Here is a 24793-nt window from a genome sequence, read left to right as displayed (position 1 = left end):
TTTGGTGATAAACTTCCCGGGGGGCTACTTCGGGCTAGACGCCAACTATGGCTAGTTTCTTGGCAACGCATAACTTTTGAACTCGTCCTCCGTACGTACGCAGGCGCGAAAACAGGACCCATCGGCACACTGCAACTGACGGCCATACCAGATGGCTTTTGTCATAGCGAGCGAGATCGACCGACCGTCAGGGCATCTCGACCCACGTAGCTGCGCTACCCGGGCCCTCCATTACGCTCGCTCAGGCATGGCCTATAGCCATTCACCAAAGCTTGTTTCGCTATGTCGTAAAGACCGCAGTTGATGCTAGGGTGACGCTGGTTGTCCGGCTCGTGTGGCCCCACACGACGGAACACCTGCGACAGCGCTGTTCTATATTCAGAACATGTCCGCGTGTCACGGTCTTGTGGCGGTGTCTCTCTCTCTCTCATGGTGTCATGCACTGCCATGCGACGGATGATTGATCATTCATCACTGGGGGTTCACCGTTCTGCTGGGTTTTCTATCACAGTGAGGCTGCTGGCTTGTTTGTTTCAGGGCGCGTGGGGATTCAACTTGCTCAGGGGATTCATGTCCACCGGACGTGTCGGAGAAGAGATGGATGGCCGTACGTATGTATCCGTACAGTACGTAGCACATACGTGCTTCTTCGTGTTGAGCAACAGTGATCTGCAGAGATCTCCGATTCTCTCAGGTTCGGTGTGGTTCGTCCGCTGGTCAACCATTTGTTTTCCTTGAAGCCTGAAGGTGGTTCCTTGTTTGTGCGTGTGGCTTTTTGTGGCTGATGGCGGGACTGGCTGGCGGATGAAACAGGCAAAAGATTTTCAGCGGAGACCCAGCTACCAGCCGAACACTACCAGTACTAGTAAAGCTGTTAGCGACGAATCAATGCTCTTCCAAGTTTTTGCTTCTTTGTTATTCACTCGCATGCACAATCGTTCCCACTTTGGGAGCCCACACTGGCGCTGCAACAATGACGATTGCACGATTCGACTCCGCATGGCGCTGGCAAAGTCAAATCCAGCGGCCAGCCAAGAGCCAAGGTAGCCAAAGCCAATTGCCATGTGTCTTTGCTTGTGCGGTTTGCTAACTGTGTGGGTAGGTGATCGCATCACAACACATGGTGTCCCCTCATCTCATTCCTCGACTGGACGTCAACTGGGGCAACCACCTCCAGAGTCCAGATAAGCTCCTGCACATTCCAACACAATTTATTCATCCTCTTGGCACACATTCTTGCTTAACTTCTGGATAATTCGATTGGAGCGTGGGCAACACCATGTCTTGATCTTCGGCATGAGCCGAGGTCCCCTGTCTCGCGGGCGACGGTAAGTGGGGCGACATCATCAGTCTACTTGGTATGATTTCGTGGCAGTTGGGAAGTCTGGAACTTCATTTTGGAACCCTCCGGCTGGACTCAGCGAGAGGATAATTTGGCTCACACCACCTACCCTGTCTAGCGTGGTAACGTTGAGCGGTGGCGCGCTAGGCATCACTGGTGGTCGAGCCGACGAGCACCTAGGGGCTATATCACTCACTGGACTGGGTGTTCTCTTATGCATCTTTTGACCATAGCGGAGAGGAGTCCACATAACAATCGTTTCGCTATCGGGCGCAAGAAAGCGCGAAAAATAAGGACCTATCGTAGCATCCAACTACTTCGATCCATCCCGGTACGCCCTTGTCGTTTCCTCAAAGCGACTCTTGCTCTGAGAATCGAAATAGGGCCTCTCGCCCACGCTCACAGCCCTCGATCCTGACCTCTCGCCAAAATCGCCAAACAAATAATCAGGCGTTGCGGCATGATATACACACCGGTTGTCCCAGATGGCGAGGTCGTTCACGTTCTCCCAACGGTGCCTGACCTGCAGGTCATGATTCTCCGTGATGAGCTGGTAGAACCAAGACAGAAAGTGCTTGGACTCGTCCTCGCTCAGGCCATTGATCTTTTGAACGTGGTACCCAACAGCAAAGAGCGACTTCCACCCCGTCACAGGGTTGGTGCGGACGACAGGGTGGACGGCCTCGAGAAGCTCACCAACGTTCTCAGGAGACCCGCGCTCTGCGGTATAGATCTTGAAATTGTTGCGGGCCGCGGCTTCGTTGAAGCCTGGCTGCGCATAGGTGGCCGTCAGTGTCTCAAGGAGAGACTGGAGAGGCTTTGAGATACGGTCGTAAACTTCGTAGCCCGAGGCCCACAGTGTATCTGATGAACTTCATGTGAGCTGAGGTTCTCGCCTGAGTGCGCCCAGAGAAGAAGGACTTACCACCACCGGTACTAGGGAGCTGCGTCAGTCTCAGGAGCGTGTAGTCGCTGGGCACAGGCTCAAACGTGATATCCGAGTGCCACTGGTTCTTTTGCGACTGCTGCCTCGCGGCAAATCTCTCCGAGTAGAGCTTCTTGGCTCGGACGGAGGAGATGACACTGATCGCATCGTCACGGTTGTCTTCTCGACCCGCATTCATGACTGGGTGAATGTGCAGCCCTGAAGAAGCCGGCTTGCCAGAGAGCTTGCCCAGGCGGTCGACCAGTTCTTTTTGCAGATCATTGGTGATATCATCCTGCTTGCGGAAGAAGACCACGCCGCGCTGTGAGACTGCTCATGTTACTACGCTGGACGCGTGGGGTCTCGGACAGAATGGCACTTACTCGTGATGGCCAGATCACGAATCAAATCATCCGAGTTAGGAGCCCTCAGAATCTCGGCTAGGTTTGCATCGACATACTCGCGTCCGATTACAGGTGTAGACTCAAAGTACTTGAATTTGTCGAGAGCACCGGAAAGTTTCAAGGGTTCGCGGTGGTCAGCGAGAACCTCGGAGAGTGGCTCGTCTGTTGGTACGGCAGATCCAGCATGTCCCAAGGTGGCCAGACCTTTGATCGGACCCTTTGCAACATGGACAGACTTGATGTCGGACGGGACGTTGGTCTCGGTAGCAGAGGGAGCCATGTTTGTGTTTCGACTTGATTTAAAATGGATCAAGCTCCAGTCTCTTGGAAGGCGAGTAGTTGACTACACTAACTGCTTCCAAGGGCACCCGTGCCTTATAAGTCTTTTTGAGCTATAAGACTGACTGTGTCGCTTCGCCCGAGTTTCGATTCCCAGTTTGACGTGTCCGGCCGCTGCATGTCGCAATATGCAACCTTCATTCTGTCATTTGGTTTGGGCCAACAGCAACGCAGGTCATCACAACCACCTAGAGCTACCTATCGAGATGGAGAATTCACCTCTGATATCACTGAAAGACCGTTACCCCGCAATGTAAACGGATGCGACTATGTAGTAGAGGGCGAACGTGCGCGGGCTATCGACCACTCATCATACCCCCTGAAGATGGCATCATCATTGGGTGCGCTGATGCCATCAATTCAAGAGATATGGAGCTTCTTCTCATTGGCCAAGCGCCAGAAGCAAAACTTACGATAGGAAGACAACGGATCTTGTTGACGCAGTGTCATTGAGGAAGTCTTCGCCACATGGTAATCGCACGCCATGTGCCCATGGCGCGACGTCCAGAAGAGCGACGATACTAGCCTCTGGAAGTACCAAGTATTAGAGTCTCTTCCTCACAAGTTCAACGTAAACATAGCCTAAGCAAAAGGAAATCCTTGTCGTTGGTCTGCACACGACACTGTTGAGCGATATCTAAATAGGGAACTACGGACTATCACGGTGCGGCTTGAATACAGCTACCGCCATCAAGGCTCAGCAACTCCCAACCGCAGAGCCACACATCAGTGGACGAACCTGAAGTCCAGCCTCTTCATCCCCTCATCAGTGGTGTTCAGGACATAGTCCTCTTGCTCCGCCTTGGTCATGGCATTCCACTTCCTATCGCGAACCTTATTCCTCCAGATATAAAATGCCTTGACAAAGTAGAAGAGAAAGACGTTCCAGACACAGATACCGAGGAGTATGCGGTTCCCTCGAGGATACAGGGGCTTATCATCCTCCCGATAGATATTGGATGCAATGATGTTGCCGGATTGCACCGTCATGTTGTACAACGCAGCACTCACTGCGCGTGTACGTACAGCGTTGCTGTTCCTCGCGTTCCAGGCGACCAGGATGGCATGGCAGTACGGGTAGCCTACGAGTCCGGTCAAGACAGCGTAGCGGGCCCAAGGGCTAGAGTCAGCCGGCATGGCGATGAGCGCAACCAACCACGGAAATATCCAAATGTTTGAAGTGGAAGACACATTCGATCGCTCATTGTACTTCTGCGAGACCCATGTGACGAGCAAAAGCTGCGCCGCGAAGAGGACCTGCGACGGCATGACCAAGAGATTCGCCTCAAAGGTCGAGAAGCCCACTTGCCGAAGGACATACGAGAGGTAGGTGGTCGGTGGGCTTGGTGGGATGTAGTTCATCAGGCCAATGAGGTAAAGAGGCCACTGTTCCCAGTCCTTGAGCGTCTTCCACAGGAGCTTGGGTCCGACGCCTTCTCGGTTGTTCATGTCGCCCTTGCTGGGGTCGTCCCGCAGGAGGCGGTTGACCAGAATCTTTTCTTCATGCTCGCTGAACCAGCCATCTTTTCCGCGGAACCAATTCTTGGTTTGACACGGGCCGGGTGGCATCAGAACCCAGGAAAACACACCGATGATCAGCGTGATGAGGCCCTCGATCATGAAGAGCCACTGCCAGCCTGCCCACCCGGCCACTCCGCCCATTTGAAGGACGCCAGCGGCGATGAGGGATCCAATAATTTGGACAATCATAAGGGCTGTCCAGAACCAGCTGAGTCGAATGGGCAGTTCATTGGACTTGTAGAAGTATGTCAGATAGAGGACCGTATCACTTGTGCAAGTGTCAGCAAAGCTAAGTTTAGGCGTGAATATGTGCCAAATGGCTCGGTTGAACTTACGGGATGAAGCCTCCCATGAGAAGACCAAGGATAGCTCTCGTGGCAAAGAATGCTGCTTTGGTGCTCAGGAAGGCTTGGCAGGCTCCGGTGATAGACCATGCGGTGATGATGAATGGAATCCACACATCAGCACCAAGCCTTTTACTAACCAGTCCGCTGGGGAGTTCGGCCGCGAGAAAGGAAACGAGGAAGATCTGGAATACATATCAGTTGACTGGACAAGAAAGGGAGTGTCTGTGCATACCGTTTGGCCATAATTGAAGTCATTTGTGTCCATTCCAAGGTCATCCAACATCGTGTCGGTGATGGCTCGGCTCACGTTTCTGCGATTCAAGTCGAGGGCAAGGAACATGAGCCACGCCCAAGTCATGATTCGCTTGTCAACCTACGTCGTATCAGCCCGTCCGGTACTCACAATCTTGGCAGTCGTCAAATACCTTGCGGACCAGCTTCTTCTCTTCGTCAGAGGACCAGTGGAAGTCAGGATCAAACCTGTGGCGGTTCTCATATTCAGCCTTCTCGTACTTGGTGCGCCAATACTCAGCAACAGAGGGATCAGCGAATACATGATTCCTCGTTGAGCCCAAGTACCCATCCTGGCTGGGATCTTCAGTGGACGACTGCTCAGATGGGACTATACCATTGTCTGATGATGATGGATGGCTCACAGACTTTGAGTCTGGATTGTTCTCTTGAATCATAATCTTATCAGACATGGTGAGTTTCTCGAGATCTGCAAGATTGTAGAAATGCCGGCTGCTTGCGCCGAAGACAGAGCTGTGTCCCAGTAGTCCTCGGTGACATAGCGCCTTTGCCATTTTTATATCTCGCCAACGCGAACAGGCGGTCGCGCTTCGAGGTGGATCAGTTTTCTGCCTCAATAAAACGACCCCAGAGAGTGTTGCATACTGATGGGCCTTATCGGTGGTGCAATGGCATGGCGAGATGACGATCGACCTCCCAGCTCACCTCTGGCATCGTCCTAAAGGACCATGCAGGGTTTGCCGATGCGCCATCCGGTACATGTGAACCAACGCACGGGGACCAAGTTCTAAGCGGAAGTGATACTCGCTGTCCACTTGGGTCGGAAACAGCACGTGATGGATTAGAGGCTGGCAATAGAAGCCCAGCGATAGTATGCCTGGAGGTCTCTGGAGGTGGTAGCGAGGAACAGCCACTTCCTGGGTTGGCGCATTGTCTGTAGACTTTTACAGTCATTGGATTGTAGACTAGACACTCAAAGGATCTGAGCGAATCAGATGCTGCTTGTCTTTGATGCAGTCAATACGATCACCTCCAAATGCACCGGCATTGCGTGACCAAGCATTCCCACCCGGCGGGACATGTCAGCAACAAGGATGCTTTGATTGGCTTGCCGTTCGATGACGAGACTACTTGGTTGAAAGACATGACTGAAATTTCACTTTCTTAGGATCGCACCATCTTGCGCCTTTCGAACCTAGTAAATAGGCTGGTCCAAATCTAACCCCGAAGGTTCGGCTTCTGGTGGAGCTCTTTTAGCGCCGAGTCCGGACTCGAACTCGGAGCTCCACGCCGGAGGCCCCACCAAAATGGACACTCACCGCTCTCGAATCTCAGCACGGCAGAAAAAAAATCTGGATGGTGATTTTCCGCCAGCCAGCCAGCCACCCCACACACCAGCATTTCCATTGATCACTATTGTCGAACCTCAATCCACGGTCGCTATCATCCCAACATACAATGGCGCCCTCCAAAGAACTCGTCGCTGTCGGCGAGCAGTCGCTCGTCAAGATTGATCCCGACCAGGTTTGTTCTGCCCGGCTGCCGCACGATGCGATGGCTCAATGCTAACTTACCACAAAAAGACCCTGAAAGCTTCGAAGGCTCTTCTCTCCCACATCAAGAAGGCCTCGCAACAAAAGGCCACCGAGTCCAACAAGCGCAATCTTCTCGACGACGAGGAGGGCGATGCGGACGCCGAGGACACCCCCATCTGGCTCACCTTGACCACCAAGCGCCACGTCGTCGACAAGCCGCGCCTGCAGCCTGGCAAGATCACGCTCCCTCACCCGTTGAACACCGACGAGTCGACCACCATCTGCCTCATCACCGCGGATCCCCAGCGCGCCTACAAGGACATTGTCGACAATGAGGAGTTTCCCGAGGACTTGCGCAAGCGCATCACAAGGGTCATTGACTTCACCAAGCTTAAGGCCAAGTTCAGCCAGTACGAGGCCCAGAGGAAGCTCTACTCCGAGCACGACCTCTTCCTCGCCGATGACCGCATCATCACCCGCATTCCCAAGGTCCTCGGCAAGACATTCTACAAGAGCCAGCTGAAGCGCCCCATCCCCGTCATCCTGCAGCCCAAGGGTTCCAAGGTTGCCGGCAAGCGCAAGCGTCCTGGCAAGGAAGATGGTCAGGTCAACGCCGCCTCACCAACCTTGATTGCCAAGGAGATCACCCGCGCCATTGGTTCGGCTCTTGTCAGCCTCTCGCCTACCACAAACACTGCTGTCAAGATCGGGTACTCGGGTATGACCGCCGAGCAGATTGCCGACAATGTCGATGCCGTCGCGACGGCTCTGGTGCAGAAGTGGGTGCCCCAGCAGTGGCGCAACGTTCGCAGCATATACATCAAGGGCCCCGAGTCCGCGGCTCTGCCCATCTGGATGACGGACGAACTGTGGCTCAACGAGACCGACGTTGTCGCCAACGGGCCCGAGGAGCTCGAGGGCGCCACCGAGAAGGCGAACGTGGGCAAGAAGAGGAAGACGCTGAAGGGAGAGACCGAGGAGCCCGTGGCAAAGAAGACCAAGAAGGCGAAGAAGGAGGTGGCGACAGAGGGCGACGACGACAAGCTAGACGCGCAGATCGCAGAGCGCAAGTCATCATTAAGGAAGCAGAAGGCTGCCGCGAGAAAGTCAATCGACTAGAGAGTATTGGGAGGCGGTTCCAGGTCATGAAGACGGCGTTCAGGCGTTTGGCAAAAATGGGAGCATACATGTAGATGAGCACCCACTGAGTTGAATTGAATGTTCTCAATCAAAGCGGCCTAATTTCTGACAATATCTATCTGCTTACAATTCGTCCCACAAACCCTCTGCCGCCTTCTCTGCTTTGAATGTGCGACCGTATGGGCCGTAAAAGTCCGACATGGTCTCGTTCAGAGCTTCCTCTGTGATTTGCATGTGATCACCGTCAATCGACCGGAAGCGCAGCCCGCCCTTCTCGTCGAGCTTCTTCAAGCCGAGCCAATCCTCCTTATACATCTGGCGCTTCCGCAGAGGAATCACGTCCGTACCGTTGACTTCCTGGAACCAGCCAGTCACCTTTGGCACCACAGTCGTGTCCTCACTGAAGAGATACATGACAAAGTTGCTGAGCTTGGCAATCCGCTCCGCATACTTTTCGTTCTTCTCCGCGCGCTCATTGTTAATGTCGGCCAGGTAGTTGGACCCCTCCAGATATGCATCGTAGTCGGCCGGATCGCGATAGTACTGCGCGGGCACCAGGCGGCTCTGGACAAAAGCGCCAAACGTGTTGAAGCGGAGCAGGGCCATGGCACCTTTGCACAGCCAGTCCGTGCTTCCGCATGCCTTGAACTCTACAATGCCATTGTGCTGACTGCCATACGTGACCAAGCTGCGCACGGGCGGGTTGTTGCATCGCTCGACATAGCCTCGCAGGAACTGGCCGCCTTGCGAGAACCCGAGCGCATCGATGGCTGGCGCAGTCGAAAGAATCGGGTGGCTGGCGAGCGCTTCGCACACCGTCTCGAGCTGGCTCGTAACATTGCCAAAGAATGTCGCGGAGCGGTCGGCATTTGCGTCGTCGCCTAGAGACACAATATGGACGAATGTGCCTGGGTTGATCGCCTCGGCGAGCGAAGCGACTTGCTGGATGCCTTCGCCATCGAAGGTGTCGCCGAGCCCGTGCCAGATCACGAGCGGAAGAGGAGTATCATCTACATCGTCGGAAGCTAGACAAAAGCCAGCGGCCAAAAATAGCGACAGAAAGGGTGCCTTGAGCTGCATCGTGGATGATGTCGATTGTTGAAGGAGCAACAGTACTGGCTGGCCTGATTGACATAGGTAGATGCGTGTGAGCTACCCTGCAGTCGGGCACAGGCAACCGAAGAAACGCCGGAAACCTTAAAAAATCCCAGGCCGACTATCGCGACTTGCGACGCCGCTGGCCCCATTTGACAGGTGCAAACTTACCCTCTTCTTCTACAAACATCGCAATCATGGCTGAAGGCGCAGGAGGAATCGATCGCAAGGCGGAGGAGCGCATGGAGTTCTCCACGTCCAAGGAGGTTACGGTCCACCCGACGTTCGAATCCATGTCGCTGAAGGGTAAGACGCTATCCGAACCGCAGCTTCGATCTTCGCATTGACACGTGTACAGAGAATCTTCTTCGCGGAATTTACGCTTATGGATACGAATCGCCCTCTGCCGTTCAGTCGCGCGCCATTGTGCAGGTCTGCAAGGGTCGCGACACCATCGCCCAGGCGCAGTCCGGCACCGGAAAGACAGCCACCTTCTCGATCAGCATGCTCCAGGTCATCGACACCGCTGTCCGCGAGACGCAGGCCCTCGTTCTCTCCCCGACGCGTGAACTGGCGACGCAGATTCAGTCCGTTGTGATGGCACTCGGCGACTACATGAACGTGCAGTGCCATGCTTGCATTGGCGGCACCAACGTGGGCGAGGATATTAGGAAGCTCGACTACGGCCAGCACATTGTGTCAGGGACGCCCGGGCGAGTAGCGGACATGATCAGGAGACGTCACCTGCGCACGAGGCACATCAAGATGCTGGTGCTGGACGAGGCCGACGAGCTTCTCAACAAGGGCTTCCGAGAGCAGATTTACGACGTCTACCGTTATCTGCCCCCGGCGACACAGGTCGTCGTCGTCAGCGCTACCCTTCCATACGATGTGCTCGACATGACAACCAAGTTCATGACCGACCCCGTGCGCATTCTCGTCAAGCGTGACGAGTTGACCCTCGAGGGCCTCAAGCAATACTTTATCGCCGTCGAGAAGGAGGACTGGAAGTTTGACACGCTCTGCGATCTCTACGACACCCTCACCATCACACAAGCCGTCATCTTCTGCAACACGCGGCGCAAGGTCGACTGGCTCACCGACAAGATGCGCGAAGCCAACTTCACGGTCAGCAGCATGCATGGCGACATGCCCCAGAAGGAGCGCGACAGCATCATGCAAGACTTCCGCCAGGGCAACAGCCGCGTGCTGATCTCGACGGATGTTTGGGCGCGTGGTATCGACGTCCAGCAGGTCAGCTTGGTCATCAACTACGACCTGCCAAGCAACCGTGAGAATTATATCCACCGCATAGGCCGAAGCGGTCGCTTTGGGCGCAAGGGTGTCGCGATCAACTTTGTTACGACCGAGGATGTGCGCATCCTGCGCGATATCGAATGTAAGTCTGGCAAAAGTTTTGCAATACCGACCGCCCGCTAACAAACGACTTTAGTGTACTATTCGACACAGATTGATGAGATGCCCATGAATGTGGCCGACCTCATTGCGTAAAGCAGAAAGCCGTCACAGGGCACGCAGTGCTTCCTTTAGGGACTAGGACACCGACGGCGTCGCAAGAAGAGCACGCCGAGAGAGGACAGCAGGGAGTGGAGGAAAGGGGGCCTGAGCCTGATCTAGTGAGTTCATGATCCTCAGCGACAGTTCCTCTTGACCGTGACTAACGCAAGCGTGAAGAGACAGAAAGGACACATGGGTCATAATTAGGTATCTACTGCCAAAGACAGATTGTTTACATTAATGAGATGAACATCATTACCTGCTTGGATCCTCTCGGCGCAGCTGGATCGGTTCACACGAAGATGGCCATGACCCTGTACAGCAAAATCGAGCCGCACGCTTTGCCAAGCCCTGCTCACGAATTGCCCAAATGGCGTTCTGCCCAGATCGCGTATCGCTCATCACCTACAGGAGTAGCGCATCCTTCGTGCCTGCGTGGTGTGTATCCCTTGTTGAACGAGGACTTGGATGTAATCCTGCGGGGGATCTTAGCCTATGCGAGGTACTTGTTGATGAAGGGTGGTGTGGCCAACACTGCGGCGCATGTTAAAGGCAAAAAACAAGCGCAGATCAACCACCTCCCATTCTTGTCAATTAGCCAAAGCCTGACCTCAGCCCCCGTCGCCTCACAAGCCGCATGTGGTGCGCATCGCGGGCCATTCGCTGCATTCTCGTGTTCGACTACAAGTACACATGCAGCAATGGAATTGGCACGGCAGGACTTGCAGCACCCCTTGTGGCCTGCTGTTCGGGGAGCGGCCTCGTAATCGGTATGCTTCACGGGTCGCTGGCATTAGCGAAGGCACACGCCCCCTTCTCACAAGGAATCCACTACTGTATGCATATGTTACCTGCAGGAGGGGAGTGCACATCGAGTACACGGCACCTTTTAGAATCTAAGTTACATCGGGGGAAACCTCGTGGCAATTTGACAGCGTTGGCAAATCTTCGTGAGACCTGAAACAAGCAGAGGGCAGATCAGTGGCGAGAATGATGTTCTTTTTCTGCCAAGGGACACAGTCCCCAAGCCGAGAGCATCATCTACGGAGGCTGGAATGTTTGCCTGAGAGCCAAAAGACTGTCGTCGCCGGGATTCTAGCTCAATGCTGACGACGAAGGGGTAGTAGTGGTATATGACGACTACTTTAGCAGTTCAGCCGATGACAGCACACGGGGATGCATCTTTCAGAAGTGGTAATTCCACGGTCTATCATCATAAATACATTAAAGCTATATCAACAAGCAAACGTAGAGGAGAGCAGCTCATCCTCAGGGAGTATCAAGTAAATCCACACACATATCCTCACCTCTTACATGTCAAAGACCTTCAAAATCCAAGAGTGACCTTCCTGACCTTGGCCCAGTCGATACGGCCCCAGAAGCCAGCCTGCGCCTGTCTTCTTTGCTCGGCGGCATCCGCCTCCTTTGCGTAGCCCTCTTCCTGCACATTATGTCGCCCGACAATAGCGAGGAAGACATCCTCCAGCGTCGTAGGGCTAACGGAGTGGTGCTCGATGCCAAGCACGTTCTTGTGCTCCTCAAGGAGAACGATCAACTGGCCAATGGCACTCGCAGATGTCTGCGCAGCGTCGACAGGCCCGGGTGTCTGGCGTGATCGCTCCAGGACGGCACGAGCTGGGACGCTAAAGCGCATCTGGCCGTGATATGTCTCCGCCTCGATCTGCGCGGCGGGGAGCAGGTGTTGGATCCAGGCACGCATGCGCTCCATCTCTTCCGGGGTAGAGTAAGGGGCAGTGCGCGAAACGAGATGCACGTAGAGACTATCACCAAAGCGTCGACGCAAGGTGTCAACCTCGCCGACGGCCAGCATGCGCTGCGCGATGATACCAGCCCGGCTCGCAAGCGCATCAGCTTCCTCCATGCTGTGTGTGGTGAGGAGGATCGAGCGACCTGGCACAATGGTCTCGAGGGTGCGCCACATGATTCGCTTGGCAGCGGCATCCAGACCGGAAGAAGGCTCATCGAGCAGGATCACTGACGGGTTGCCAGTCAACGCAATTCCAAGGCTGAGTTTGCGCTTGTTACCCCCAGAGAGATGAGGAGCCATGGTATGCTGGAATGCCTCAAGACCGACGGCGCGAACGACTGCCTGCACCTGGCGCTCAACATCACTAATACCACGCAGGTGTGCGTAGTGGCGGAGGTGTTCTAGTACGGTCATGTTGTCGAGGGCGTCGAATTGTGGGCAAACTCCCAGGTTGGACCGAGCGAGTGCACGCTGGTCAGTCACCGAAACCTGTTCAACGAACACGTCGCCGCCTCCAGCGCTGGGGGCAATGTCACCACGAATCAAGGAGATCGTGGTCGACTTGCCCGCACCGTTGGGCCCCAGCAAGGCAAAGATCTCGCCGTGCTGCACGCCAAAAGTGACATTGTCGACGGCCGTGTGCTTGTCGAACACTTTGACCAGGTTCTTGACCTGCAAACCATCCTGGTTGTTCTCGGCGTAAACACGGCTGGTCTCCCCTGCGATTTCCGCGTCGTCAATGTCTGGACGGTAAGACTGTTGCACTTTCTTCTTGCTTCTCATGAAGCTAGGAAGCTTTTTGCCCGAGTCATTCCACAGGATGAAGCTGAACAGAATAATTGCCTGGACAGCGAGGTAGAGAATGGGAGCACCGTAGGCATTGATGTCTGCCGGAAAACTGTACAGCTGGTCACCATCGCAGGTCGTGGCAAACAGGTTCAGTCCGACCATTAGAGCACGGAATAACGAGCCGTTAGGGAAGAAGGCGGCGATGGTGTAGTGAGCAATCAAGATGTTACGCTCGGTCTCTTGCACGGGGCTGAAGCTGATGATGAACAAGAAGGCGATGAAGTAGATGGCAAATCCAACAGTGTTGTGCACAAGAATGGCAGCAAATGTGGCCAGCTGGCTGGCCATGAACAAGGACCAGACGTAAGCCAGGAGGATAGCCACCAGCCCGTAGAGGAGGAAGACCGGGAAGAGTATACCACCGTTATACCACACATCTGACGATGCGACGAAAGCGACAGCGGCAGCAACGAAAGCGACCAGGGATATCGAAAAGTCGAATGCCAGATGCGAGCACCACAGAGGCAGCGAGCGGACACCGCTCGAGTATTGCAAGCTGCGCACGTTTGTCCTGCGCTCCACGTTGGGGTAGAAACCGAAGAAGGCCGGTGCGATACCACAGGCAATGGTAAAGATGGCAGCGGCAATAATGAGGTCGGTGGTGATGCCAGGTACGCTGCTATCAAATGCCCTGTACTGTGTAGCAATGCTGACATTGGACTTGAGTGTGTTGAGCAGGTTCTGCATGATGACTGCCGTGTACACCGATGTGCCTCCATCAGCGCGGTAGGCAATCGTTGGCGCCTGGTCGGAAGATCCGAGCCAGAAGCCGCCCGGATTGACGTCCTTGCGGTTATCCTCAATGTAGCGACGCAGGTCAGAGAACGAGTTGCGAAGTTCAATGTCAATGTTTTCAGTGGAAGCACCTGTTGTGTTCAGGACACTGCCAGAGCTGCCGCCATATGGGAAATCGCCACGCGGACCAGCGGCTATCAGGACGTTGTCAAAGATATCTTGCCACTTCTGACCATCCTCAGAGTTGGACTGCTCTCTGGGCGAGCAGCCAACCTGCTCCTCACCACGAAGGAAAGTCTGAGCAGCCGCAGCAGCGACTACTGGGATGAGAAGAGCGACGACATATGGGATCCAGTTAGTCTTGAAGAGGGTGAAACGTTTCTTGACCAAGACGATGGTTTGCTTCATCACGCCAGTTTGCTTGCCAGACAAAAGTTCGAGACCGCGGCCAGGTGCTTTCTCGCGGGTAAGATGGTCACCAGAACTCTCGGACTCCATCGGTGAGATACCTTCGCTTGAGGTGGCACCTGGCAGGAAACCCTGCTCATTCTGTACTTCCTCTGCGACGGCCAAAAATACATCCTCAATAGTAGGGTTAGACATGCGATACTCCAGACCAGCACCCTCCAAGGCCCGGATAACGTTTGCGGCCATCTCGGACGATGGTGCTGTGTAGGTGATGTTGGTAGAGGTGACCTGGCACTTGACGCCAGGCAAAGAAGGAGGGCTGCGAACATTCTTGGCGTTCAGGACGTGAATGCGATATCCAGCTCCAAGACGGTCTTTCAGAACAACAGGCGAGCCCTGGGCACGGAGGGTGCCCTTGGAGAGAATAGCAATGTCATCCGAGAGCAGGTCGGCTTCGTCAAGGAAATGGGTGGTCAGGATGATAGTCCTGCTGCCGCGCTCAGAGAGAAGAATATCCCAAATCTTACGACGGGACAAGGGGTCGATGCCCGAGGAAACTTCGTCAACACAGCAGACGGCACTTCCGCCTGTGAGCATCATGCCGAGCTGCAACTTGCGTTTCTGACCGCCCGATAGGGTGTGGACCTGTGCTTTCTTCTTTTGCGATAGGCCGATTGCCTCCATAAGCTGGTGCAGCTCGTACGCGGAGGCTGTAGCACCGGGTGACTTGAGTTGGTTGAAAAGACGAAGGTGCTCCAGGACGGTGAGCTCGTCCCAGAGTACGTTCTTCTGGGGAGCAATACCAACCCCGCCGGACGCATCGATGGACACACTGCCTTGGTTGAAACGGTGAATGCCAGCCACAGCGTCGAGGGTCGTTGACTTGCCACTGCCGTTCGCGCCTAGGAGGGAGACAATCTGCCCTCGCTTGGCAACAAGACTGAGGTTGTCGACGGCCACAGTAGGGGCGCGAGGCGTGACAATGAAAGAGAAAATGCGGCGGAAGAGGCTTGGACGGTAAATCTTGGTCAAGCCCTGAATGACAACCGCGTCGTGCATGGGCTTCTCGTTGGGGCCTCCCTTGTAGATCTTGCGGCTTTCGGCGGCGACACCATGTATAGCACGCTCGATAAAGGCAGCAATGACGGGATACACAACGAACTGGACCCCCGCAAAGATAAAGTGAGCCAGACCAGGGAGAGTAGAGTTGCTGTCGGGGGGTCCCTTGAGAAGATCGGTAGAGAGACCGTCGCGCTCATACTTGGCAATCTGAATGAACATGAAGATAATGTTGCAAGGCGCGAACAAAACGCTCAGGACAGCAACGGCCGCCGTCGGGGGGTCGGGGATCGCCTGGGCCAGCACTGCCAGGAGCAGAAAGACGATGGCGTTGACAGGTCCCGACAGCTGTGCCTTTTTGAAGAACGTGCCGCCCATGATGCCCATGCTAGTCACCGACATGCCCGCCAGGATGAAGAACACCATGACGATGCCAATGTTGGTCTGCTTCCAAATCATCATGCGAATAATGACAGCCGCCACGACCCAGCCAGGAAAGTACGTGAAAGTGTATGAGTAGAGGAACGACAGCATGCGCGCCAGCTGAGCCTCCGACTCGTAGTTGGTAGGCATCATGGCGTCGATGAGTTGCGAGAGACCCTTTTCACGCTCGGTCGCCATGGAACCAGGGAGGCGGTACACAAGGCCGTAGAAGATGACAATGAGGCCCACGCTGAGGTACTGCGTGAAGCTGCTCTGGTATCGCCTCCGGACACCTTCCTCCCTCTCTTTCTCCGTCTCATCAGTGAAAGCCCATTCTTCGGTTTTGCCGATTTCACTCGAGTCGGAGTTGCTGGTGCGGACGATAGCGTTGTCGACAGCGCGCTGGAGGGGCAGCATATAGACCTGAGCGTCATTGTCGTCCTTCTTGACCTTGACCTCACGCCCCAGCGCAAGGTCGCCCCGCAGGGTGTAGTTCCACCCAGCGCCATCGCCTTCATTGGGTGACGAGTTGAAGATGACCGCGCCGAAGCAGTTGGAAGCGCCCTGGAAAGATGATTTGCAAATCTCATTGACAGCATCCGGCGAGGAGCGACGCTCGGCTGACTTGCCGGCGGATTCGACATCCTTGACAAGATCGTCAATGACGGCGTCAATGTCTCCTCCCGTCAGGTCGTTGTTTATGAAAAGGACCGTGTTGCGGGATCCATCCGCAGCGCCCAGCGCGTCGCCCAGCGACATGATGGGGCGAGGCTCGGCGATACCATAATCGTCCTGGGGATTGTTGACATTTCGCATAATCCCCAAATAGACAGCGAGTAGAACCGGCAGGAATATGGCAGTATAGAGCGTTGAAATCGTGTGGCGCTGGTAGAGGATGATGGAGTTTTTCTTGGAGAGGGTGTTAACCTTGCCCCAGAGGGAGCCAGTTGGACGTGGCGCCATGTTGGTCGATGCGATGGCCCAAGGCCTCAAAGGTCTGGATGTTTTGTAGTCTCCAGGCCAGCTCCGACGGGTTTGTGTCGTGTGCGCAGTATTGAAGGCGGTCGAATGGTGGTGGTTTCGCGGGACCCGTCTGGCATCGGGGCAGCGCGAGTACAAGACAATCTGGTCGACGCCAGTACGCAGCAGCGGCCTGCTTCAAGGACAGTGGTAGAGGATAGAATTGAAGACCGAGAGAACCAGCGTCTCAGCCATTCAAGGTCAGAGGACACCTCGAGGTTTTGTCTGTAATGACGGGCTGCCTCGTGGGCCAGTCCGTCTCACTACGCGTGGACCAGAGGAATCAGTCACTGCCACTCGTGGGAGTTGGAGCCTTGGGGGCGATGACGATGGTGGCCCCCTGTTTGTAGACCAGACTGGCTCTGATTGGCCATGCCGTACAATTGCTCCCTCCCATAGGCTGTAAGCGGCATCGGCTAGAGGTGGCAGTCGCTAAATTCTCACTGCTAATGACGGGAGCCCAGGCGCCACAACCTTATTTCCCCTGCCCTACAGGCCCCAGGCTCAATCGCGAGGATCATGTTTGTAAAGTTGAACGTGAACACTGTGTCCCTGTCCCTTCAGTGTAACGGAGTATATCCGTCATCTTCCACGACTCGGTCTGCCTCAACACCTGTATGCGCAGCGGCGCTCAGCTTTGCGTGTCTAGAAGCGAATCCTTAATCTCGACGCCCGCCAAACAACTCCAGTCAATTTCGTTTCGGGCGGAGGTGGTGGGGTCTGCTAGACAGCCTTACCAACCATGCCACCCAGTCCATTCCGTTGCGCAAGGCGTCTCAATCGCTCATTCGTCGGCTCGTACGTACGGATACGCTTGCACAAGACGCAGAAACCCCCGTAGCTGGCTTGCCCTGCCGCCAAAAGGTTCAAGGAGAGCCCTTGGGGTCCAATTGCAAATTAGGTAATCATCCATGTGACCTACCTGCCTACCCTACATATTCCTCCGGGTCTGGTTGACGTGATGGCGTTCGCAGAGTCGAATTTCGGCATACTTACCCATTGAAGAGTATCTTTTTCAAGAAAGGGGAAGCAGATCTCACCCCTTGATGCTTTCCGTGGTGACCGTCGTGTTGCGTCAAGTCACAGGGTTAGGCTTCACTGGATACAAATATTGCCCGCAAGATCCTGAAAGAAGCCTGAAAGCCACGTCCAACTTGTTGCAGTCGATCAACGATGGGAAGATGCAGAGGGATTGTCGAGATGGCCCGCACGTGCGAGACAGAATTGTGAGCAGTGCGATGAGTCTCCTTACTTGGAGAGGCGATTATCAGCCACCAACGAAGGGAACCGATCCTCCTTGGTCCCTTATTAGCAATTGCGCCAGCTTGAAACAAAATTTGCTCTTCTAGGGCCCATGAAACATCACAAGCATCTCCCCGAGAAGGACAAGTCTTGCTGGTTTCCTGTGTTCAGCATATCTGCACTTTGATTTGGTCCAAAATGAGGGCCCATTGATAGGCGCACAGACAGACATGAGTGAGTCAAAATCCCCCGAGGCGTACTCCCAGTCAGGATGAGCGCTTGTTGACCAAGATCAAGCCTTGCCCTGCTTCGATGGAAACCCTCTGGATCCTGATGATGATTTTCTCGTGTTCAGGCTACATGTGTTCTGTGCGGAGTTGTCGAGCGACTATGATGATAAGAAGCCAGTGGTTTATACACCACTCGTCTAGCTTATTGACACCATGTGGTTCATGTCCCCACCGGAGCCCCCAGCCCCAAGCTTCTTCTGACATCTGGAGGAACCTTTGATCCAACCTCGCACCGTTGGCAATTCATTCAAGACAGTTCGTAAGCTCGTAGGCATGTACCGGCGCTTGCGCGGCACTGCCGTCTCATCGCGTATCCGACTAGCGGGCGGCCGCCACCATGTGGGTTTGACGGGTTGACCGCATCTCAACTTGAACATGTCCCACTCGGTATTTTAGATTGATGCTTTGGTCGATGAAAGCAAATATTCGACACTAATACTTCTAGTCGCACGCCAGACCTTGCCAATCTCGCCTGCGCTGGTGGGCATGCATGTCGTCTGGTGCAGACCGGAAGACGGCATTTGGACATCACCCAGGCTTGGCGCTACCCCAACTGCCGTCTTCCCAGCCTCCGAAATCAAGGAAGGCCAAACTCATACCGCTCAAAATGTCGGTCGAGAGGGCAAGCTCGTGTTGCTGACTCTTTGAAAAAATCCTACGCGGGATATAATGCCAGCAGCGGCAGTTCATGCTTCCAGTCGGCAATGGTACCGGCTATTGTGAAGAGGACCCTGAATCCCTGATCCTCAGCACGTGGACAGGTGTGAGGCGATCACCGGGGCCCTCGTGCGCAGCAGCGCATCCCGCTGTTGAGCGGACGCCGCTCGCTTTGGGTCCATCTGGTCTCGTGTCGGCTGTTTCACGTTGATAGATGGATCTTCAAGGTTTCAGAGTCTGCGCGGTCCAGGAATTGAGTTTATTGGATTTTCAATATCCCTGTCTCTCTATGATTGAGGGTTTCGCACGTAGATCCGGGATTGCGGCCTGGAGTAACCATGCACAAAGCAGAGATCCAATCAGCATGGTTGTTAAAGTTTTGACATCTCTGTGACTTTGTCATGTACGTGCGTACTGCATGAAGGATTCACAGAGGGTCCTTGGTGAAGACTGAGCTTGGTTGAAGCCCCCAGATATCACATCGCCCACACCTAGGCGCTGTGAAAGCCATCAACTAGGTATTCAGGAGTGGCAACGACTGGATGCCGGATACGTTGTCAATATCCTACACTTAGAGAATATGGCACATAATGTCTAATAGGGCTATAAAATAATCCAGCAGTTGCAGAAACTCTGAACCACCCTTTAGACTTTGGACTGTTGATCCTGGTGCAGGGGTTTTGGGGTGGAGGCGAGTCATGCACTGCTCTACTTGACTCCTTCATGTTTGCTGTCCATTCTCTACAACTCCACACGCAACGAGACGCTGGCACGTTGTCGTTGTACGCAGTTGTTGGAGGGTCGCATTGGGGGCGCCGGGGGGATCGCGTTCCTTGCCCCGAATTGCGTGGCTGCATGCAACACGAAGGCGACTGGAGATGGTCATGCGCGCGCGCGTGCCTTTCTTTCTTTCTTTCTTTCCTTCTCCATGCCCCACGAGCCGCTCCAAACGAGCAGGCAGGCTGTCGGGCCGTTCAAAAGTTCGACGGCGAGACCCGAATGACTAGATTCATGCAGCGCATGGGACCAGGGCTGATGTGCGACATGGGGGCTCTTTGACATTGATCACACCGGCTCGAGTGATTGGTGACGCGACGGGGTTATCTCAAGGTCACTCATCCCATGCCGCAGGGGGCTCCGCCATGAACTTGAACATGAGCATCCTGCAGCATGCTGGCTCGACGAGTGACGACCCCTCTTCACCGCGCACTGGCTATTGGCGACGATAGCTCGACGTGTCAAGTACATGTAGCCCCGATGAGTGAACTTTCTCTGCGCATGACAACTGGACGTCCGCCCAGTCCGTGCACTGTCGCTGGGTCGTCGGATGCCAAGGAAATCCCCGAACAGCAGGCGTTTCTGGCGATCACTCAGCTGGGGCCATGTTCCTGCAGGAACATGGGCGGGAAGATGGTGGCGGGAACCGCGGGACGCCGAGTGGACTCTATTCTCTCGGTAAGCTCTGGAGGAGATTGTCAGGCGGAGGGCTATTGATATCTGCAGCGTGGCGGAGCGGGCTCTCTGAGGCTCCTCTATTATGTTATTATCTTCTTGACACACCACTGGCCAAACGAGTTCCGCGCCCGCAGAGGTGTTCATCCATGATCTCCCTGGCAGTTGCACTTGCAAGTGCCGTGATTCGATGTCATGAGGTCTCGTTGGCAGCCGCGTGGTACGCTGATCATGTTCGCCTCCCCCGGTTTCTCTTGAGTCTGCGATCTTCATTCCTGCCATGGGAACTGACCATCAGGCGGAAAACTTCGATCAGTAGGTGCATGTAGTAACATGAAAGCAGTGGCTAATTTTCCAGTCTGCACAGCCGAAGAAAGAGTTCCCGCTACCATTGCTGGATGAGTCCACAGCTGCGTGCATGTAGAGCCGTACACAGGAGATCCACTGGGCTGTTCTACTTTACTGAGAGCGTGGCATCTATGTACTAGATACCAGACATCTTGCGTACAGATATCCGCATCTGGAAACGGACTCGCCATGAAGCAGAACCGCATCATCGATCTGCTCGCTGCTTCCTGGTGGTTGCATGATCTCCAGACGCAGTAGCTGAACTACCGTGCTGCATACTGGCTTAAGGGTTGGGCATAGAACATAAGCTTATTAACAGTTAAGTTCGGCTCTTGGACGGGAGGCTGCGTGCTAACTTTTCCGGGACGATTAGCCGCCACAACGTTTGCAACGAGGCTCCATGGGGCGGACTGTGGTGTGCTTCACGGGGAGCTTACCACGACCGTCTGTGATCTGTCAACCCCAACTCGCATTCATTCAGTCTTCTCCCCCAAGCCCTACTGAGGATCGTCGTTCCGTTCCTCGAGTCGGACTCGGCAGGATACAGACAAGTTCCCAGCGCTAGCAGCGCGCACCTGCATACCTTACCCCAACATTGTCCAATACTTGATGTGATCCCGGAGTATATTCTTGCTGCTGATTCCTGCCAGGTATGTGGATAGTATGTCTTGTTATGGAGCGGGTTGTGTCTCACGCAAGACGGCATAGAAGACTATGTGCATGCATGTACGAGAGCTGGTGGATTGACAGTCATACGAAAATCGACATTCGTCTGAATCTGGGATCCCGTTAGCTCAGGGAACCGCTGATCTGTGGGGATGCCACATGTAGCGTGGCTGTCAGCGTTGGATCAACTTGAAGTCCTTGAACTTGCTTGACCTGGGCCTTGCAAGTCCCGCTCAGACTCAGACTCGAGCACCCTGATGCGGCCAGGCCGTGCCGTGCTACATGTAATCACAAGACATGCATATTCCGAGGACGTGCAGTAACACGAAGCCATCAATGTAACGGTATGTTACCGGCTGCAGAAAACAGACGTCGATGAAGGCTAAGAAATACCGTTGACGCTACCCGTCTGGTACCGCCTTGACATGGCTCGGTTCAAGTTGGCAGGTCTGTAGCTGGACATTTGTGATTGACCGAGAATGCATTACACTTTCGCAAATCCATGTGAAATCAAACCAGTTCATCTTCTTTCAAACCTCCGGCCACTCCCAAGACAGGAGTTTCGCTACGTTCAAGTCTGTATTGGGATTTGGCCACCCAGCAGCACCCAGTCGGTGCATATTGGCTGGCCCACACGAAACGTGGTCATCATGAGGGGATGGCAATTCGCGATGAATTAGCCAATGAACAGCACTGACGCCGAGTTCAATGCGCTGTAGATCTACGTACAAGGCATCCATCTGTCGCTGCGTTCCGTGTCCTCCAGTCTGTGGTCGGCGTCAATCAACGGAGACGTTGGAGATCCTTCTCTATCCTCACCCCCCGTCTGCTCCAAGTCTGATGATTGATCCCTGCATCCCTGTCGCTTCCACTCCACCAAGCCCCCTGTCAAGCTCAGATCCGCCTTGCCTGCTTGCCTCGCCTTGCCTCGTCAGGTCATGTCGGTTGCGCGCATTGCGGAAAAATAGCCCGCAGGGTGCACAGCGCTGCTCCTGGCCTGGCCTGGCCTGGCCTGGCGGCTCTCGTCGTGCCCGAGCGGTGCCGTGTCGTCTGTCGATCTCGATCCTGGTGAGGCCCAGACGTCCCATCATGCACAATTCACATTGGCCGTGATCCATCGTCTGCTTTCAGACGAGGCGGATCTCAGTGAACCCTTTAATGATACCCCGATCCCTCCGTGCTCTTCCTCGGGTCTGGCACTACCCTTCCCTTCCTCCTCGTGTGTCCCGACTTCCCCCGCCGCCGCGTCGCTCTCGTCCGTCAACATGTCATTCACGACTGAGCTGTGGACGCCCAACACGACTTCGACAGGGATCTCCGGGATGACCAAGATCAAGAGGTCCTCCTCGCCGCCGGCACCAGCCCCCAAGAAGCCATCGCTGGCGTCCTCGTCCTCGTCCTCGTCCGCCACGAGCATGCCAAACTCAGCACTGCCCCCCACACGCGAGCTGCGATCAGAGGACGACTGGACAAAGGTCAAGGACCCAAAGGAGAAGAAGAGGATACAGAATCGAGTCGCGCAAAGAACCTACCGTGAGTGCAGACAGACTGCTATGCCGTGGTCTACATATATTTCTGGAAGCTTGAGCAGTGCGTGCTGACTTGAGGCACGAGCAGGCCACCGTATGAAGGCGCGTCTGGGCGAACTCCAAGCCCGTCTCGAGAGCCACGAAGCCCGTCGATCGCAAAGCGTCGATGCCATCGACGCGCCAGCAATCGCGATACCAACGCCTGCTCTCGCCAACGAGGGGTCCGTGTCGCCTACCATCGCGGGAACGCTGGCGGACGCCGGCATTGACCAGATCCCGCACCACGCGCTGCCGCCCCAGTTCCTCGCTCACCAGCAACCGCAACCGAACCTGTACGAGCAGCCCGTGGATGACCCTGAGAACTCCCTGTTCCCGCGCGTGGCCGGATCGCACACCTTGATCATGTCCAGCCCAACGCTATCACATCGCTCCTCCACCACACATGGGCTCCTCTCGCCCCCAACCAACGCCGACCCTGCTGCCAATACCAGTGCCAGCAGTGCCAATGCGGCCCAGGCCGCCGCCCCCGTGCAGGATCCGAGACGGGGAAAGCAATCGAAGAACTTTATGGCGGATTGTCTACGGTTCCAGTCCCAGCTCGCGAGCCGCTTGGACAATCTGCAGCACGAGACTGGCTTCACTACATTCCCGCAGCAACAGCAGCAGCAGCAGCACCAGTCACAGGCCTCCATGTCTAACCCTGTGTCTCAGCAAGACCAGGTCCACGCCCTAAATACATTTGCGCATGCGGATGGGACGCTGGGCTTTGACGCTGCCGTGACAAATGCCAGTGCCCCTTTTCATTCAGCGGCAGAGATGTGGAAGCACGAAGGCGTCAAGCTGCACTCGCCCGACAGTGCATTATTTCACTCCGTGACATCCACAGGGCCATCCATCGGGGCCAACATGGCTCTACCGACCGCGACAGCCACGGCTAACGCCTCAGGCCCCGACTTGAGGACGCGCAAGCCAGCCCCCAACGCCTCCCTCGACGAGCGCTTCGAGTGCATCATGGAGCAAGTGGAGGCCGCGGGCTTTGAGAACTTTGATGCCATGGTGACAGCCTACTACACGCAAAGCTTCAGCCCCACGTCGGCGCTGGCCGACGAGCAGCGCCTCTCGCGGAACAGACGCCTGCCGCAGGTCATCTCGGACATACACGCGGCCGCGTCCGGCTCGTGGTCCGAGTGGGAGCGCAAGGGTTTCCAGGACGAGATCCTCCGCACTGCCGAGGGCATGCTCACGAGCGAGGGCTGCGACGCCCGGCAATCACTCGGCAGCAAGGTCGCGCAGCTCGTCGAGGCACAGGACCTGGGGGACGCCACCAAGGCGGCCGCGGCCATGGTGGAGATGAAGCGGACGGTGCAGGAGCAGCTGCCCAACGCGTGGGCCGTGACCATGGCCCTGGCGGCGGACACGCGACACTCGTGGCAGAGTGACCGCTCCAATACGGCGCTGGCCACGACGCTGCTCCTCAACTTTGCCGGGCGTATCTCCAACGAGCAGCTCCTCCGACTCGTCGGCACCTGTCTGTGAGTGAGTGGGATGACAAAAGACGGAGAAGAAGAAAAGGAAAATTCCCGACGCAGCCTGCCGTCGATGAGACCAGGCTGCGCTCAGCTGAAATGCAATGGTACCTCGGACATGCAGCCTGACAGCACCATCACCCGCCAGGTGAGGGCGGCACCGGGCGCAGTTGCATCTTCACGCGCCGCTGCTACCATCAGCCTGACGGATACATGTACGCAGAAACCGACGTTGATGCCTGGGTGCGTGCTCTCGCGTACCTACCGCACCGTCCTCGCTGCGGAACGTCCAGGATATGGTCAGCGGCGGCCGCTAGCGGGACACCCCTAGGTTGTTGGCGCTTTGGCCAACTTGATTCCTCCGAGACACTCTGAGTCACGAGCATTCACCTTCTAGGGTGGT

General features: G+C 55.4%; 8 protein-coding genes across 8 annotated transcripts; 4 read left to right on the top strand and 4 right to left on the bottom strand.

Annotated features, from left to right (window-relative positions):
- The first annotated feature begins 20 nt into the window (after nucleotides 1–20).
- F5Z01DRAFT_666793 (uncharacterized protein) lies at nucleotides 21–919 on the top strand. The gene has a single exon (XM_046264255.1). It carries the CDS (start codon nucleotides 430–432, stop codon nucleotides 736–738), a length of 309 nt encoding a protein of 102 aa, XP_046114228.1. The 5' UTR covers nucleotides 21–429; the 3' UTR covers nucleotides 739–919.
- A 736-nt stretch (nucleotides 920–1655) lies between these two features.
- Nucleotides 1656–2951, bottom strand: F5Z01DRAFT_640438 (alpha-ketoglutarate-dependent sulfonate dioxygenase; the record flags this gene model as incomplete). Its single annotated transcript, XM_046262517.1, has 3 exons — nucleotides 1656–2206; nucleotides 2268–2597; nucleotides 2651–2951. 3 exons carry the CDS (start codon nucleotides 2949–2951, stop codon nucleotides 1656–1658), a joined length of 1182 nt encoding a protein of 393 aa, XP_046114227.1.
- A 785-nt stretch (nucleotides 2952–3736) lies between these two features.
- On the bottom strand, nucleotides 3737–5567 carry F5Z01DRAFT_629929 (major facilitator superfamily domain-containing protein; the record flags this gene model as incomplete). The annotated part of the gene is made up of 4 exons (XM_046261693.1): nucleotides 3737–4799; nucleotides 4867–5060; nucleotides 5111–5251; nucleotides 5304–5567. The coding sequence occupies 4 exons, from the start codon at nucleotides 5565–5567 to the stop codon at nucleotides 3737–3739; spliced, it is 1662 nt and encodes a 553-aa protein (XP_046114226.1).
- Nucleotides 5568–6316: 749 nt separating this feature from the next.
- F5Z01DRAFT_714403 (ribosomal protein L1p/L10e family-domain-containing protein) lies at nucleotides 6317–7877 on the top strand. Its single transcript, XM_046266506.1, has 2 exons — nucleotides 6317–6654; nucleotides 6714–7877. The coding sequence occupies exons 1-2, from the start codon at nucleotides 6589–6591 to the stop codon at nucleotides 7782–7784; spliced, it is 1137 nt and encodes a 378-aa protein (XP_046114225.1). The 5' UTR covers nucleotides 6317–6588; the 3' UTR covers nucleotides 7785–7877.
- F5Z01DRAFT_666786 (palmitoyl protein thioesterase) lies at nucleotides 7878–8911 on the bottom strand. The gene has a single exon (XM_046264254.1). It carries the CDS (start codon nucleotides 8883–8885, stop codon nucleotides 7929–7931), a length of 957 nt encoding a protein of 318 aa, XP_046114224.1. The 5' UTR covers nucleotides 8886–8911; the 3' UTR covers nucleotides 7878–7928.
- Nucleotides 8912–8976: 65 nt separating this feature from the next.
- F5Z01DRAFT_381210 (eukaryotic initiation factor 4A-12) lies at nucleotides 8977–10538 on the top strand. The gene is made up of 3 exons (XM_046259419.1): nucleotides 8977–9206; nucleotides 9259–10299; nucleotides 10354–10538. Exons 1-3 carry the CDS (start codon nucleotides 9098–9100, stop codon nucleotides 10410–10412), a joined length of 1209 nt encoding a protein of 402 aa, XP_046114223.1. The 5' UTR covers nucleotides 8977–9097; the 3' UTR covers nucleotides 10413–10538.
- Nucleotides 10539–11596: 1058 nt separating this feature from the next.
- Nucleotides 11597–16960, bottom strand: F5Z01DRAFT_666783 (uncharacterized protein). Its single transcript, XM_046264253.1, has one exon. It carries the CDS (start codon nucleotides 16621–16623, stop codon nucleotides 11746–11748), a length of 4878 nt encoding a protein of 1625 aa, XP_046114222.1. The 5' UTR covers nucleotides 16624–16960; the 3' UTR covers nucleotides 11597–11745.
- Nucleotides 16961–22750: 5790 nt separating this feature from the next.
- Nucleotides 22751–24400, top strand: F5Z01DRAFT_629884 (basic-leucine zipper transcription factor; the record flags this gene model as incomplete). Its single annotated transcript, XM_046261690.1, has 2 exons — nucleotides 22751–22868; nucleotides 22953–24400. The coding sequence occupies 2 exons, from the start codon at nucleotides 22751–22753 to the stop codon at nucleotides 24398–24400; spliced, it is 1566 nt and encodes a 521-aa protein (XP_046114221.1).
- Nucleotides 24401–24793: the final 393 nt, after the last annotated feature.

The sequence above is a fragment of the Emericellopsis atlantica genome (genome assembly GCF_019669845.1).
Source record: "Emericellopsis atlantica unplaced genomic scaffold F5Z01scaffold_39, whole genome shotgun sequence".
Taxonomy (NCBI): Eukaryota; Fungi; Ascomycota; class Sordariomycetes; order Hypocreales; family Bionectriaceae; genus Emericellopsis; species Emericellopsis atlantica.
This window is presented reverse-complemented; position numbering and strand designations above follow the sequence as displayed.

Coding starts and splice junctions, on each gene's coding strand:
- F5Z01DRAFT_666786 (XM_046264254.1), bottom strand. CDS start 8,885: ATGCAGCTCAAGGCACCCTTTCTGTCGCTATTTTTGGCCGCTGGCTTT.
- F5Z01DRAFT_666783 (XM_046264253.1), bottom strand. CDS start 16,623: ATGGCGCCACGTCCAACTGGCTCCCTCTGGGGCAAGGTTAACACCCTC.
- F5Z01DRAFT_381210 (XM_046259419.1), top strand. CDS start 9,098: ATGGCTGAAGGCGCAGGAGGAATCGATCGCAAGGCGGAGGAGCGCATG. Junction 9,207..9,258: donor CGAATCCATGTCGCTGAAGG/GTAAGACGCTAT, acceptor ACACGTGTACAG/AGAATCTTCTTCGCGGAATT. Junction 10,300..10,353: donor CATCCTGCGCGATATCGAAT/GTAAGTCTGGCA, acceptor AAACGACTTTAG/TGTACTATTCGACACAGATT.
- F5Z01DRAFT_666793 (XM_046264255.1), top strand. CDS start 430: ATGGTGTCATGCACTGCCATGCGACGGATGATTGATCATTCATCACTG.
- F5Z01DRAFT_714403 (XM_046266506.1), top strand. CDS start 6,589: ATGGCGCCCTCCAAAGAACTCGTCGCTGTCGGCGAGCAGTCGCTCGTC. Junction 6,655..6,713: donor TCAAGATTGATCCCGACCAG/GTTTGTTCTGCC, acceptor TACCACAAAAAG/ACCCTGAAAGCTTCGAAGGC.